The sequence below is a fragment of the Aotus nancymaae genome, unplaced genomic scaffold (assembly GCF_030222135.1).
Source record: "Aotus nancymaae isolate 86718 unplaced genomic scaffold, 86718_ANA_hifiasm-v0.15.2.pri h1tg000059l, whole genome shotgun sequence".
In the NCBI taxonomy this organism is placed as follows: domain Eukaryota; kingdom Metazoa; phylum Chordata; class Mammalia; order Primates; family Aotidae; genus Aotus; species Aotus nancymaae.
This window is the reverse complement of record NW_026988473.1, coordinates 34399105-34415145: the sequence shown is the minus strand read 5'-3', so window position 1 is coordinate 34415145 and position 16041 is coordinate 34399105. Positions and strand designations below refer to the sequence as shown.

The following is a 16041-nucleotide window of genomic DNA, read 5'->3' as shown; positions in this document are numbered from 1 at the left end:
CATCCCAATTTCCCTTAGCTTAATCTATTATGTTGTGAGGTAGTCAAAGGTTTACATTGCTTTCTTTAAGAACATCCAATTTTTCCCGCACCGTTTGTTGAAAAGACAATTATTTCACCACAGGATTGCAGTACCATTTTTGTCATAAATCAGGTGAATGTATGTTCGTGGATCAGTTTTTGAACTATCTCTTCTTTCCATTTGTCTATTGCCTTTCCTTGTATGAAGATCAGTGTCTTAATTACTGTAGCTTTACAGTAAGTCAATGTTACGTGCTGTAATCTGTACATTTTCTTTCTCAACATTGACTTTGCTAATAGAGATTCTTTACATTTACATATAAACTTTAGATTCAATTTATCAGTTACCATTTTTTAAAAATCTGAAAGAACTGACATTTTAACCAATCCTTAAATATGCTGACTCCATTTATTTGTTTATTGAATTGTCTGAGACATGTGATTTGTTTTTAGATCCCAGTGTTGAGGTCCTATATGGCATTTTTAGATTTATGCCCAGATATTTGGTATTTGTAACGTCACTATAAATAGTATTTGTTTAAATTTTATTTTCTTTCATTTGCTGCTAGGATATAGAAATAGTTACTTTTTCTATATTGACCTTGTATCTATCTAGTGACTTTGCTAAATTCACTCATTAGTTCAAATGGTTTTTAGACTATTTTGTATTTCCTGTATACATAATTATGCCATGTGTGAATAAAGTCATTTTTATACATTGTTTCTTTATGTTAATTCCAGTTTTATCTTTTTCTTCTACTTGTGTAGACAAAGTTGAATCGAAATAATAAGAGAAATGTTTGTCTTCTCCCTGACTTCAGGAGGAAGTGTTCAACATATTTAGCATTTCACTGTTAAATATGACATTAGCTATATGTATTTATGTAGAAATTCTTCATCAGATTAAGATCCTATCAGATTTTTGGTTTTTTGAATAGTTAATTATGTCTGCAGTTTTGTAAAATGTTTATTTATTTATATGTTCTTAAGATTTTTTTGTTCTGTTAATGTAGTGAGTTCCACTGAGCAATTTTTATATGATGGAAAAAAAACTTGCATTGTGAGAATTAGCTCCACTTGGTCATAAGATTCATTGTGGTCTATGGAAGATTTAAACTTATCTTTCTTCTTTCTGTCCCCACTGCCTCAAAACTTTGAGAGGCTCTGTGTTAGTGGCAGGCCTCCTCCCTCCTGCAGCAGGACTTGCAGAAAGCCTTTTTCTCTTAAGTGCTATGACACTCTGGAAGATTTCATTCTGCCTTTTGGAAACCAAGTTCACTCCCACCTCCATCTTTCCAGGCAGCCTAAAAACTTAGCAAATATCCCGTGAGAGAAACATCCAGGCATTTGGGGCTTCTGTACCTTCCAATCTGTCACCCCAGCCCCATGCAATTGGCAAAACTCATTGGTTTCTGTTGCCCTTGGTACAGCCCCTTTGCCTTGCTGAGCCCAATTCTTAGTATTCACCCAGATTTAACAAATGAATGCCTCCTGGAAAGGAAAAGAATTGGTGATTACCAATTTCTCTAGAAAGGACTTTTCTCTCTCTGGAACATTTGTTCATCTAGTTCTTGTTTCCATACATCCTCAATGTCTTTAAAAACTTGATTTTTGTTACCATAGGAATGCTGACTTATTGGAAGAATTACCTCATTTTAATTTCCATGGCACTTATTGCATTTTAATATTCTGTACAATTTACTTATTATGTTTATTGTGTGCTTATGTCTTTCCTCTCCCACCCTGCTAGAATGTAAGCTACCCAAGGATAGAGGTTTTTGCCTGTTTTGTTCACTATTAAGTACCAAGCATTAAGAATTTTTCCAATGAATCATAGATCTTGAATGAATATATATAAATATATATATATATGTTGAATAAGTAAAAAATAAGCAATGTTGGCCTGGCGTGGTGGCTCATGCCTGTAATCCCAGTGCTTTGGGAGGCTGAGGTGGATGGATTACAAGGTCAGGAGTTGGAGACCAGCCTGGCCAACATGGTGAAACCCCATCTCTACTAAAAATACAAAAAATTAGCTGAGCATGGTGGCAGGCACCTGTACTCCCAGCTACTCGGCAGGCTGAGGCAGGAGAACTGCTTGAACCTGGGAGGCAGAGGTTGCAGCAAGCTGGGACCATACCACTGCACTCCAGCCTGGGCAACAGAGCGAGACTCTGTCTCCAAAAAAAAAAAAAAAAAAAAAATGTTTATTAGCTAACTACTTAATTATAATTGAATAGTACTATGTGAATGCATATTTATAAAACATATTTTATAGTGTTTTAATGCATAGAAAGTAATTAGCAAAATGTCGAGTGTGTAGTAACTACTTAATGAACATAAACCAGATGAAAAGGCAAGATAGGAATTACTGGAAGAAATTGGCATGGCAGGAATCTGTCTCATTAAGGTACAATTATGAGAGTTAGGGAATGGAATAAAAGAGCTGAGTTACTAAAAGTTTATCATTAGAATGGAAAGAATAATTACATTTATAAAATTCTGGTATTTGTAATAAAATAGTTAGACTAGAAACGTGTGAATCTCTTGAGTCACATGATTTTTTTTTCTCCCAGTTGCTTAAAGGGATATGTCAACAATAGCCTATCCTTCTTTGACCTGAGTGAACTTGGTATGGGAAAATCTGGTTATTGCAGGTACTTGTAATAGTTATCGTTCCTGCTTGCTTTCACCATTTCACCCACTCCCATCTGCATGTTAATGAGCACATTTAAACTGTTATTTTGGCAAATCAAGAAAATTCGGGCCTCCACTCTTTGATCTCTATTTCTCATTCTGTTTGTTTTTGTGGATTTCAGGTACCGAGACTACAGAGGCCCCCCTTGGAGTTCCAAACCCTATGAGTTTACTTTACAATACTGGCATATCCTTGCTGCTAGATTGGCCTTCATTATTGTGTTTGAGGTAAGTCACAAGCTGAGATGAAAATTACTATAGATAAATGCTTTTCTGAACGATTTATCAGTTGTCTCTTTGAAATCAGTTTCTCACTGACTTCCATAAAAATACTTAAGTAGATCCCATAAAAGGCTTAAATACAATGAAAGCATTATAACAAGTACAGAAAAGCAAGAGCTGAATAATGTAACAATGTATATTAATTTAAATACCAGGAAATCAGGGTTAAAAAAAAAAGCTACTGCACGGTTGAGTTGAAAATTTTTGAGCCTCCTAGTTTTGAGCCTTTTAGTAATGAAGTTTAAAAAGGGAAGGATGATTTTTATCATTTAATAAAATAACCGATATTGATTTATTGGGGTGGAAAAAACTGAACAATCAATTCTAATTACAGTTTATCACTTATATATTTTTGTAAGGGACACTGGATGATTCAATAAATTGTGCTTGAGAATATTTAAAAATACAGAGACTTTGAATCAGATCTATACAATAATATCAGATTGTAATCCTGTGAAGAAATTTGGCAGAAGCTATTGTATTATTGACTTGTTTAGAATATAATTATTTCAATACAGTAAATAATTTAGCACTAGGATGTATTGAGTATTTACTCTCTGAGGTAACCACTAAGGTCAATAAAAAGACTTTAAATGAATCTGTTTTATATGGCCACACCAATTTATTCAGAGAAAAGGTAACCATGTCTAAGACTTTTGAAACAAATGTTTTTAAAGGTAATATACCTCTCAACTGATCTCCAAAAAGTACTTCAAATTTTGTAGTGAAATATCCTTCATCATTAAAATGAAATGCTTGCTCCTTTGAGCCTATATGTATGTCTCCTGATGAAGTGAGAGTGTCTGACCTAAGAGTTATAGCATATTTCCAATCCAGTGATTTAAAAAACTTTTATTGTATTTTTATTTACACTTTCCCCCCAATCTTATTTTGGAACTCAAATGAACAAAGTTAATAAAACGCCCGGATTCAAAGCAAATTGTCATCATGGATCCATGTAATTTCCTCACTACTGTTTTCTTCTTTCAGTATTGCTAATTCCATTACCCACTCATTCCAAAAACATCCACTCCCTTTTTGCCAGTATAAATTCTTCCACGTGTTTACTTGCATATGTGTTTATTTACAAAATATATATATATAGTATTATTTTGAGTGTTTTTTTTCTAAATTCCTTCAATGGTGTTGTTTAATGAAACTTACTTTGTCCCTTACCCTTTTTTACTGTTTTTAGATATAGAGAGAGCTAGCCATGAGATTGATCCACACTTAGAACATTTTTTTCTGTCTTGTGTATGATATTTCATCAAATTTATTAATCCTTTGTCAGGTGGATAATTTGGAAATATTTTCCCCATTCTATCAGTTGTCTATTCACTCTCAGTTTTCACTCTGAGTTGCCATGCAGGAGCTTTTTAGTTTGATCTGATCCCGTTTGTGTATTTTTATTTTTATTGCCCATGTTTCTGAGGTCTGCCCAGGTCTATGTCCTAAAGCATTTCCCCAGTGTTTTTCTTCTAGTGGTTTCATAGTTTCAGGTTTAACACTTGTCTTTAATCCATTTTGATTTGATTTTTAAATATGGTAAGAGATAGGGGTCTCATTTCATTCTTTCACACATAGATATCCAATGTTCCCAGCACCATTTACTGAAGAGACTATCCTTTATTGCATTAAATATTTCCCCTTAGAGTGCCATTTAGAATGAGTTGAATAAACTTCTTTCTTATAAAATAATTCTGCATTAAGTTCTAATTGTCAGTGCTATTAAAATTATATTAAATTGGCCAGGCATGGGGCTTACACCTGTAATCCCAGCACTTTGGGAGGCCAAGGCAGGTGGATCACCTAAAGTCAAGAGTCTGAGGCCAGCCTGACCAACACGGAGAAACCCTGTCTCTACTAAAAGATTAGCTGGGCGTGGTGTTGCATGCCTATAATCCCACCTACTCCAGAGGCAGAGGCAGGAGAATTGCTTGAACCTAAAGGTGGAGGTTGTGGTAAACCGAGATGATGCCATTGCGCTCTAGCCTGGGCGACAAGAGTGAAACTCCATCTCAAAAAAAAATTATATGAAATTATTTTTCCTCAGGGACTTGAAGCCTATCCCTCCTTACTAATTTAATTATGGCAAATGTTTTAAGTTTTATTCCTATACCCTTGAGGCACATTTCTCGATATTTCTGTGAATATCAAATAATTTTATCAAGAAAGAAACTTCTGATCATCTGCTTTTATATGGAAAAGCATGACCTGCCTTACTATGATCTACTCTGCAGTAAAATTTCTTGGGACACATATAATTTATCCCAGCTAAAGCACATTGAATTCTTCTTTTCCACATAGACTATTATCTATCAAGAATCCATTAAGAATGTTATTTTCCCCAGATTTTGCTATTAGTATCATTTTTTTTCCTTTCTGAGAAATTGAAAGATCTTCTCTTTTTCATAGGAAAAACAGGATGCATTTATAATAACAGGAGGTAATATTTAAGCAGAGCTTACACTATACCAAGCAAAACTTGAGCCATATATATATATATACACACACACATACATATACACACACATATGTATATTGTGTGTGTGTGTGTGTGTGTGTGTGTATACTTATGACAACCTTTAAGAGGTACTATTATTATCACCGTTTTAGGGATAAGACAGAGAATATAGGTGACTTGCCTAAGGCTAAACAACTAGTAAGTGTAAGATTCAAACTCAAGCAGCCTCATTCAACATGTATACTTTTAACCACAGAAATACTGCCTTTGAGTTTTATTTCTGCTTTTTTTTAAAATGCAATACTTTTGTCAATTCATTTTTCAAAATATATGCCAGGTGCTCCCACCTGTAATCCCAGCATTTTAGGAAGCCAAAGTGGCAGGATCTCTTAAGCCCGGGAGTCCAAGGTCAGTCCAGGCAATGTGGCAAGATCCTGTATCTACAAAATTTTTTTTTTTTAATTATCTATCCAGGTGTAGTGGCAGGCAGCTGTGCTTCCAGTTACTTGGGAGTCTCAGGCAGGAGGATTGCTTAAGCCCAGGAGATGGAGGCTGCAGTGAGCTGTGTATATGCCACTACACTCCAGCCTGGGCATAAGAATAAGATGCTGTCTCAAGGAAGTAATAATAAAATAAAAGTAGTATTTTTTATCATAGAATAATTATGTAATAAGGGTATAATATTTAAAGCATCAGTAATGATATATGGACTTAATAGACGTGAATAATGCATTTTCTGAGTTCGAGTTTAATGGTAGCATAACAGGCAGACTGCATTCTCTGTGGTTTGCATGATATCTGTTATGATCTATTGGACATGAGTTTTCCCTGGATATGATCTTTCTCATCCATGTATAACAATTCATGTCATAATAGTATTTCATAATATGTGAAGATTTTATAGGTGGGAATTTAAGATTTGCTCGGTACATATAAAGTGATATCAACATATTGCAGCAAAAAGAGGAAGTAATTCCTTGTTTTGTCCTAACGTGAAGAAAGCAACAGTAGTGTTTTCAGTATTATTTTGAAAATATTAATATTCTACATGGTACATACTAAGTTCTTATGCTTAACTCAAGGCAAATGCAACATTGTTCATTGTACTGTTTTATGATTAGCATTTCAGAATCTTTGAAAACTGTACTTTTCACATTTAAATTTGCAGCACCTTGTTTTTGGGATTAAGTCATTCATCGCGTACCTGATTCCAGATGTACCAAAGGGCCTACATGAACGAATACGACGGGAGAAGTACTTAGTTCAAGAAATGATGTATGAGGCTGAGCTGGAACACTTGCAACAACAACGGAGAAAAAGTGGTCAGCCTGTTCACCATGAATGGCCTTAGTTGACACCTATTACCCAGTAGGGGTGATAGCATTAATGGGAAGAAATCATGGCAACTTTGAATGCTAGATGGAATCTAGGAGAAAGGCATACTTGGCAAACCACATGTATAATATATTACTTGGAAATGTATCACAGCCATCTCTGGGATTTGAAATATCCAGGCTTGTAGGGACCTTAAAAAGGATTACATTGACATTGCAGAAAGCAAGGATGTAATTCTCAGAACCAGTCTCAGGGAGTTGTATGTTTGGAGACCTCTGCCTTCCATCAACTGCAGAGTAATGGGAAAGAGGGTGGTGAGGTTTTGAAAGACAGATTTCCATATAAATGTTCAGAAGCCAGGCATGGCTTAAAGTATCATGCTGTCTTCACTCACAAATTAATCTGACTTTGGGAAGTATGGTTGAGTTCAGATACTTGTAAGAAATGACTTAAACAAATTCTTGCCTTGGCTGCCAGAATGCCACATCCCTTCAGTTTACAGGTTGGTAGGAATTGCCCTTGTCTCTTGCTGAGATTATGGATCTGTGCCGTAGGGGATTTATGCTGCTTTACATTGACTATGCAGTTGAAGAGTTGCACATCACCTTTAGTAATCAAACCAAAAATCTAAGATTCCAAAAAGAATAGCATACGTTGAAATAATATTCCATTGCATTGGCTACTTCAAGTCTGTTTTATCCCTGGCAGAGCCAGTTGCACTGCAATTTTTTGTACTAAATGCCAATAAAGCCACATACTTATAAAATATGAATGGCTATTCTTATATAGTTTAGAACACAACTAATTCATACTTTACTGTGGAAGGCTGTTTTATAGTATATTTCATTTTTTCCTCTATGATTTATTACAACTCTCACAAAATATTAACTTGAAATGCTGTAAATACGTTGGTTTTCCTTGGCCCTTTGCACCTTGACAGTATGTAGTATCCGTTGTGGTTTATGCAGCTCTGACACCAGTTTTTGCAATTGTAATATGTTTATTCAGGAAAACTGAGGCCAGATGCTCTGCAACACTTATGCTTTTTCAACAATGTGCACTCTTACTCATGAACTAACGAAAATAATGCATGAATATAAATCTGTATTATTTGTTAGAAAAAAACACTTATTTGTGTTTTAGTTTCTTTTTTCATCACTGAAGGTAGTTTTATGTTATTATTTCTTTGATAGTTTGATCTGGTTTATTTTTGAAAACTCTCTAGAAACAAAGTCAAATTCATTGTAAAAGATATAATTTTGCTTTGTTGTGGAATTTCTATTTCAGTGTCAACTCTGTATCTATGAGTATGTCTGTCCCACAGACAGATGAGGCAGGAGTGATGGGGCACTCAAGAAGGTTCAGAGGAGGCATAAGCTATGGAGGTCAGAAAGGAAGAAAGAGAAGAGCTGAGGTAGGGGAATGTATGGTAGAAATTAAGACGTATCCTTGCAAAACAAGGAAATCACACATATGCACACACACATATTTATGGTTACTATGATTATTATTATTTCTCCAATCAAGCAAAGCACCATTATTTCTAAAATTTAAAAGACCAGATCAAACACAATGGGAATAAAGCTACTACGTATATATGCTAGTGTTTCTCTAGTAAGATTATATTTCTCTTACTAGGAAACTATTTTCTAAATATTAACACTGAAAATGTTTTGTTAGCTTTTCCTTCTTCTCTCCAGAAGAAAAGTGGATAGATGATAGTTGTTTAATTGTTTTTCTCAAGCATATTCACTTTTCTCCTTGTCCTCTAATTCTGAGCAAAGGGAAGGGCCTCAGACTCTGAACTTCCCTCACATGCCCTGGTTATGTGAGACTCTTCCATTCAGATTCCAGAGAGGTTTTCATGCTTCTTCCTGCTTATTTATAGCAATCATAGCAACGAATTCCACTAAGTACAAAGGAGTTTTACACTCCTCCATTTTTGTAGCATCTGCATTTCTTTTTCTTTGTTAAGTAAATGTATACACATGCCTGAGTATAAATACTCTCTCTACCTAATGATAACATCAACCAACATCTTTTCTAAATTAGGGCCACAAGACAGCAACATTTGTCTAACAGTAGCGTAAAGAATAATGATAGCTGTGTCCTTGAGAAGTATTTCTTTTCCGTGTTTTTACATAGTCCCATTAGGGATTAAAACCATATTGATCAACTAGAAAACAAAATATGAAAACAGAAAGATATTTTCATTTAAAAATTGTAATACATTGACTTATAAAATGCCTTCTCTGATACTTTTGAAACAGATGTGAAAAATAGAAAAAGAAAAATTGTCTGAAATATTTATTTTGTGAAACAGCGCAATAGAACCTAGCTATGCCTTCATCATTGTTCACAGAAAATACTGACAGCCCCTTGCAATGTGTTAGTTTTAGATCACTCTGTTTTAGTTTGGAGAAATGTTTTATATCATGGTTTTTATATGAATACAAATTATTTCTCAAAGATTTATAGCACACACTATTCTCAGGAATTCTGTATTACATGAATGCTGCTTATATATTTTCATATTCTAACTTGTCTTTTCAAGCAAATAACTAATATATATGTGCATGCAGTCTGCCTTGACAAGTTGTTCCAAGCTGAAGAGCTTTCACTGTACAATGTGTGGAAAATCAACATAGATCATGGCTGAAATAGTTTGTATTTGTCTGAGTCTGTGCACGTATTTTTAGATAAAATGCTGCTGAGTGACTGCATGATGAGATACAACTTGTGAATGCTGCACATTCTTCCAAAATGATTCTAGCACAATCTATTGTATGATGGAATGAACAGAAAACTTTTTCACTCAATAAATTATCATTTAATATGGTACTTTCCCTATAATTTGCATGTTAAATTTAATTCTGCTTGTTTTTAAAATATTAAATTGGAATTTGTTGAGTATGGGTAGGGGATGTTGTTCATTCTTTAATGCTACATGGCTAGTTTATTATTCTTGCAGGCCATTACCTTACTCTTAAAAAGTCTTGACTATCTTCTGATAAGATTATTGTTATCTTCAAGGCATTCGCACATTATAAAGTGTTTGTAGAAAATCACACCTATCTAATGCTTTGTACTAGACACAGATGAGAGAGGAAGCTTGATTAGTTCTTGTGAGGGTTAATAATACTGCCATCACATATACGCCCTTTCTCTTCTTCACACTTATGCTGGCTCTGTAAATCACCATCAAAATCTCTTTGGGACTGGATTTTAGCATAGATACAGTGCATGCTAAGGAAGGAGGACATGCAGGAACACCATAGCCGACTGTCAGAAAGAGGCTACCTATTTGCCCATTGCTTTTTTTGACCTAATGGTCAAAATGGAAAATCCAGGTAGCCTGCAAAGTTGCTTAACTGATATGGCTTGATTGACTAACCTGTCAACTGGGGGCACCTTAACATAAGCCCAGGTTCTGTGTGTTGTGTGTGGGTGTGCACACACACACTTGCACCTTATCTTTTTGTATAAGAATCGGTGAACACTTACTATCTTTGAAATATGCCCAACTCAGTCCTACTATGGTGACCAGATATTTCCACTCCATTACCCCCCAAAACATGGTATTAAAATGGACTCTGGGTATAGTTCTAGGTTTCGTCCAGGAAATCAGTTAACATCTTACCTCATTCCTGCTATTATTAGTGGCTCAGAGAGAACCTTTTAGGAGTGGCCTGAACAACCCAGTTTCTAATGAGAAGCTAAGCATTTCCCTACAGGCATTTCTATTCCAAATGGAATATGACAACAATACGTAGTCCAAAGGAAATATTAATTAGGCTTTAGCTTGAATCATTGATCAGCCCAGGCTTCTGCTAGCTAGGATTGATATCTTTGTAATGGCGATAAGTTACCTTCAACTGAATTTACCATCTGGCTTCATCTGAAAAACCACAGCCATGATGACATTTGATAGCTTCCTTTTTTCTAGAGAACACAAATATTATAGCCACTGCATCCTAGCCATATCCACATTATCTTTTTTAGGAAAGAAAAATGAAACAAACATTGATAAATATGCAAAAATGTTGCATATTTAGGACCACTTCCAATATCTGGTACCATCAAAGTCTACCCTCAAAGAGAAACCTGTAAGTTAGTCCACTTCTACTGCTTTATGATTGTATCAGGGTGTACTTCTGGAAAATTCTCTCTAGAGAAAGCCTCTTTTACATACAGCCAGTCCAAAGTGGAAGTCTTGATTATACCAGATAGTCAGTTATGTGGACTCTGCTTTACATCTTTCTCTAAGAAGGAAAGAAATGAGATTTTCCGACAGATCTACATTGACTTCATCGGGGTGTTTTTTTTTTTCATCTTAATTCTTTTTGTGTGGAAAAAGCAATGTCTCTTCCCTTTTTGCTTTTCAAAAGGGAAGAGACATTTTCTTATATTATTAGTTGAAACACAGAACTTTATGAGATCTGTTTAGATACTCCCCAAAAACCAATTGCCATGTAGGTGGCTAGCCCCATGTGCTACTCAAACTGCCTCAGTACAATTATAATTATTTTGAATTTCATGTTGATACATGAAATTCAAACTTTCTCGTAAACTCTTCAAGTGAAATTAAATATCTTTCCAACAAGTAACATGAACAGACTTTTCTACTGATCTTTACCCAGCGTATTTTTCTCTCTCTGGTGAGAAAAGAGAAATTGAGTGGCAGAAAAACGGATAGCAAAGATAATTGTGGAAGCAATGTTTTGAAGATGATAAAGGCAATTTAGAGTCTTTCTACCCATGCAAAAATGTCGACTTAATAGATTCTACTTCAGTATCTGCTGTGCACATACCCTGCCTTCTTTCTGGCTGAAAAACCACGATGTAGTTCATCTGTTAACACTCAGAAGAAATTAAGGTTTTTTGTTCCTTTGTCTATGTTACGATTTATGAAGCTAAATCTAGTGAGCTCAGATTTTGGTGAAAAGCCTAACTAAAGAAGAAACATCCTCATTTTCATTTCATTTTCAGTGTTGAAGATGAAAATACACTTAAAAGGATATGTAATTTTATCTTCCTAATACATATATCCATTGACCTGTATATTGTTATTTTTCAAGTAGGAAAGAGCTACTGGAATTCTATAATTGAAAAGGGAATTTGGGGATGGCCAGAAGAGACAGAGAGGATTTCTCCAACCTTTATTATTCTCAATAGGAGAAGTTCTGTTGCAACCATATAGTTATCCAGATGATTATAAATATTGATTTTATTGTTCCTTTTACTCCCTACAGTTCCCCTGCAAATCTTTAAAAATATATATACTGTGTATTGCTATCAATAAACATTCCTTCCAAATTCTTAAATTCTAAAGCCAGTTTAAGGAAGCTTTGCTCTGTTGAGATAGACTGAATCAATTTTTAAGGTGACCTATTAGCATTCTTGAGAGTAGTTAACATAAAGGTATATAAACCTTTATCAAGTATATTCCAAACCAGTCAATAATGTTATTTACAAATTCAGCCTGCTTATATTATACTATACTGCAAATAAGTGATTTGAGGGTTGCTCACTTATTTTTTATATGGCAGTTACATTAGAACATTAAATAAATAATTATGTGAAACTACTCTTAGCCTTTTAAATGTGTCAAAAGCAGATTCTGTAATAGGGATGAGGTGTTCTGAACACCTGTGCACACACTTGCTTTAGCAACTTAGGACACAGATGAATTGTTTCTGGAAATCCCTGAGGATAAGGTCCACAAAAGATATCACCATTGTTTATTGCTTTTCTTGATGTATAGTAAACTACTTTTTTAAGTTATAAACCCCTTTTGATGTTTATTTCTGTGCGTATGTGTGTGGGTGTGTCCTAGCCCATGGGTAAACTAAATATTACAGGCATTATCCAAAACATCAAAAAGGAAGTCATGTTATACAATATGAATAACCTTTCTTTGGCATATGCTTACTTGGTCACCTGGTAGACCTGCCTTAATCTATAAGGTTTTAACCTTCTAAAACCTTTATAAATCTTTATAAAATGTTTATAAAAATATTTTAGAATAGATGATTGTCTTCCATTCTACTACTAACCCTGTAGAAAATATTCACATTGGTAAGTCCAGAACACTTACGTCAGAACTTCATTTTAAAATATTATTTAAATAATTATATACAAATTACTTATCTATATTGTTTATGGGTATTTTTTCTAATTTTAACTGGTTGTATAAACAGCATTAGGTTTAGATGTATTCTAGGACTATACAATTAAAAAGCTGTATGAGATTTTGCAAATACAAAAACATCACATTAGTTGTCCAACTGATGTACTGAAATATCATTATCAAGGAACATCTCGCTCCACAGGGTAAGATTAATTTTCTAATTTGTGATGACAGCCTGACACTTCAAGTAAGGTTGTGATTAAGAAGTTAAATACTTATGAGCTTAACTCTTGTCTTCTGAAGATGGCTAATATTTGAAACACTAAAGTATAATATTGGAAAACTGGGCTTGTAAATGTTTGTTACTCATATAGGTATTTGCAAATTCACATTGATTTACGGAGGAGATTAACTGATGAATAAACTAAGATTTTAAAAGTCTTTCCCCAAATTACCTAGATTTCTGTCAGAACTTGTTTTTAAACCTGTCATTTGACTCCAGTTCCTCACCTCAATCATAAGCTGTTGTAGTTATTATTCCAAGTGATGGCGAAAAGAATGTCAGTCATCAAAATGAATTCATTCAGAATGAGTGAAAGAAGCATTGAGGTAATTCTGTTCCATTTTTACCAATATCTGTGGTTGTGTTTTAAAGGTACAGTGGTGGGTATCAAGTCTGGCACATTTTAGGCCCCTCTAAACCTTATCATTCCCAGTGCCATTTATTGAGAATATCTCTGGTCATGCTGTGACAAAAATAGTCAAGTTTAACCCTCTTCCATGGTATGGATTGAACTTGTCACTGGACTGTGTTTGTATTGCACCAGTGTCCTTGGCACGACTCTGGGCTGCCGTTCCTAGGGAGAGCCTGAGAGGAAAATATTCACTAGCTGAATCTGTTGACTCTGCACTTCATAGTTCCCTTCTGCTTCACCACACAACAAACATGGTTTTCATACACTGTGAAGACAGTTTCCTGTAGATTCCCATCTGCTCTCTACCTGAAACCCTAGATTTATGCATGTTTGTTCAATTAAGAAGAATGGGGGGGAGTCTTTACATTGACCTCTAAAATCTCTTGAAATGTCATCTCCTAATGCTATAAATTTCATCACATAAGAGAAGGCAGAGATATTTTTATAAAAATAGTTGTATCTTCCAGATGTATGGCATTTTGATAACACTCCAGGTAAGAGAATTAGGGACTGTAAAAGAACAAACATCCTTAAAACTTACTCAGAAAGGTACTGATCTAGTGAAATGTCTTTAGGAAAATTTGTGAGTAAAATGAAAAATTGCATGGTGTATTTTCCTTTTATGCTATCCTAAGTGGCAGTTCACAATCCTTATGTATTCCAAGTCATATTTACATATATATGTATACACATGTATATATGTACACACATATGCCTACCATTAACTTATTCCCATCCTCAGAATTATCATTTTGTTCTTTTATTCTTTTTTTTCTCTCTCTCCCTTTTTTCTTTCCTTTCTCTCTCTCTGTCTCTCTGTCTCTCTTTCTCGCTCCCCTTCTTTCTTTCTCGCTTCTTTCCCTAAGATATTTATAAAGCCAATTAAGTTTGGCTCAGATTTCAATATTCCCAAAATACATATATTCTAATTAATAAGACTGTCACAAATCATTTGGAAAATAATTGCACCTCTCAATTTGCAAATTCTTAGATCAACAGCTTAATTAGCCTTGCCAGACTTCAAAAAATGTTTCTCAAAATTCTGTTCCTTCTCAATTTCAGATATTTTTCCAAATGTGTCCTTTTTTGAGCTTTATCCTCTTTTCCAAATGTATTTTTTTTCTCGTCTCTCTTCTAAACTGCAGCCCAGTACCTTCTTTCTCTTTCTCCATTCTCCTTTTCTATTTGAGTGGAGGGAGAGAAGGCAAGGATTGGGCTCTGGTTGAACTTCAGTTTTTCTGTTTGAATTCCTCCATTGATTTGTCTGTCTTTCTATCTTCTCTAATAATAAATATTGGTAATTTTTTTTTGTATTGCATCCTTCTTTCAAGGCTTTCTCTTTTGAGAAATATTTAAAGCAACGTTTGGAGCTCCTTATTCTTGTCTATTTGGACCATTTCTTCTTACTTTGCTAACACACTGTTTCTAGACCTTTTGCTCTTATCTGGCCACCAAAATAAAAGATTCTGACACCTGCCCGAATATAGGTGACTCTCAGATACAGCTTTGTTGCTTATTATCTGTCCTCTGACTTCGCCCCTGTGATGCAGTGGTTCTTTCTTTTACCTTTTCAGAATTTCAATTATTTGCTTCTTCAAAAAAATCTTTCACTGCTCCTTCATTTGTCAACTCATCTTTTAATTGGTAATACGCTCATTCTCGAGAACTTTAAAAATTATTTTCTAGAAACAAACTCTGAAGTTCTCCACTTCTGTTACCTTACCCTGGTGGAGTGAGTTGAGCTTGCTCATATGAGCTGAATGAGCAGAGTACAAGTCTTGTGGACAGTGTATTTTGTCCAAAGAACTCTATGGCTAGTGAAATCTCCTATGGTCAGGTACACTATTTCCAAGGTTCTTTTACCAAATTCTATCCTAACAACTTTCTATGGGACATTCCTTTTCCTTTTACCTAGCCCTGGAAAAAGACTCCAGACTTCTTGAGCACTGGGGCAATTTTTCATTGTAAAGTGATAGATAGGAAGAAGAAATACTGCATGGTCAGCACAAAAAGAGCAGAGTTTTTAGTTATAACTTCTCCCACTAACCAGACATACCTCTCTTCTTCTGTGCTTAGCTGATTTTTTTTAAATGTTTGGTCAGGACAGCTAATGACTGGAATGACTGGAAAAGGACCTAACGGTGGCAGTGAAGGGATGTTAATATTAGTTGTGTGCCAATTGCAGCTACAGGATGGGAGATGGATGGCATAAAATATGTCTACATGTATGTGAAGTATGAGGTCGGGGGTGGATGTCATTCCTGTTTTATCCATCATGGCAGAAAAGCATTAAACATGCATATTCCTATTTCCCATTCTGCCTCTAAACGCCAAGATATTTTGATGGTCAAAAAATGACTGAAATGAAAAACCTGGAATTTAATATGACACCAAACAAAGAGACTTTGATTTCTTGAA

At 34.9% G+C, this 16041-nt stretch overlaps 1 protein-coding gene across 3 annotated transcripts in view; it reads left to right on the top strand.

Annotated features, from left to right (window-relative positions):
- The window catches only part of ANO3 (anoctamin 3), a 429363-nt gene extending 419712 nt beyond the window's left edge, over positions 1-9651 (top strand). For all 3 annotated transcript variants that reach the window (XM_021665048.2, XM_064365095.1, XM_064365094.1), the window contains 3 exons: positions 2597-2677; positions 2840-2945; positions 6632-9651. In XM_021665048.2, the coding sequence (XP_021520723.2) occupies positions 2597-2677; positions 2840-2945; positions 6632-6814 (370 nt within the window). In that variant the 3' untranslated portion in view covers positions 6815-9651. The remainder of the gene's footprint in view (positions 1-2596; positions 2678-2839; positions 2946-6631) is intronic.
- Positions 9652-16041: the final 6390 nt, after the last annotated feature.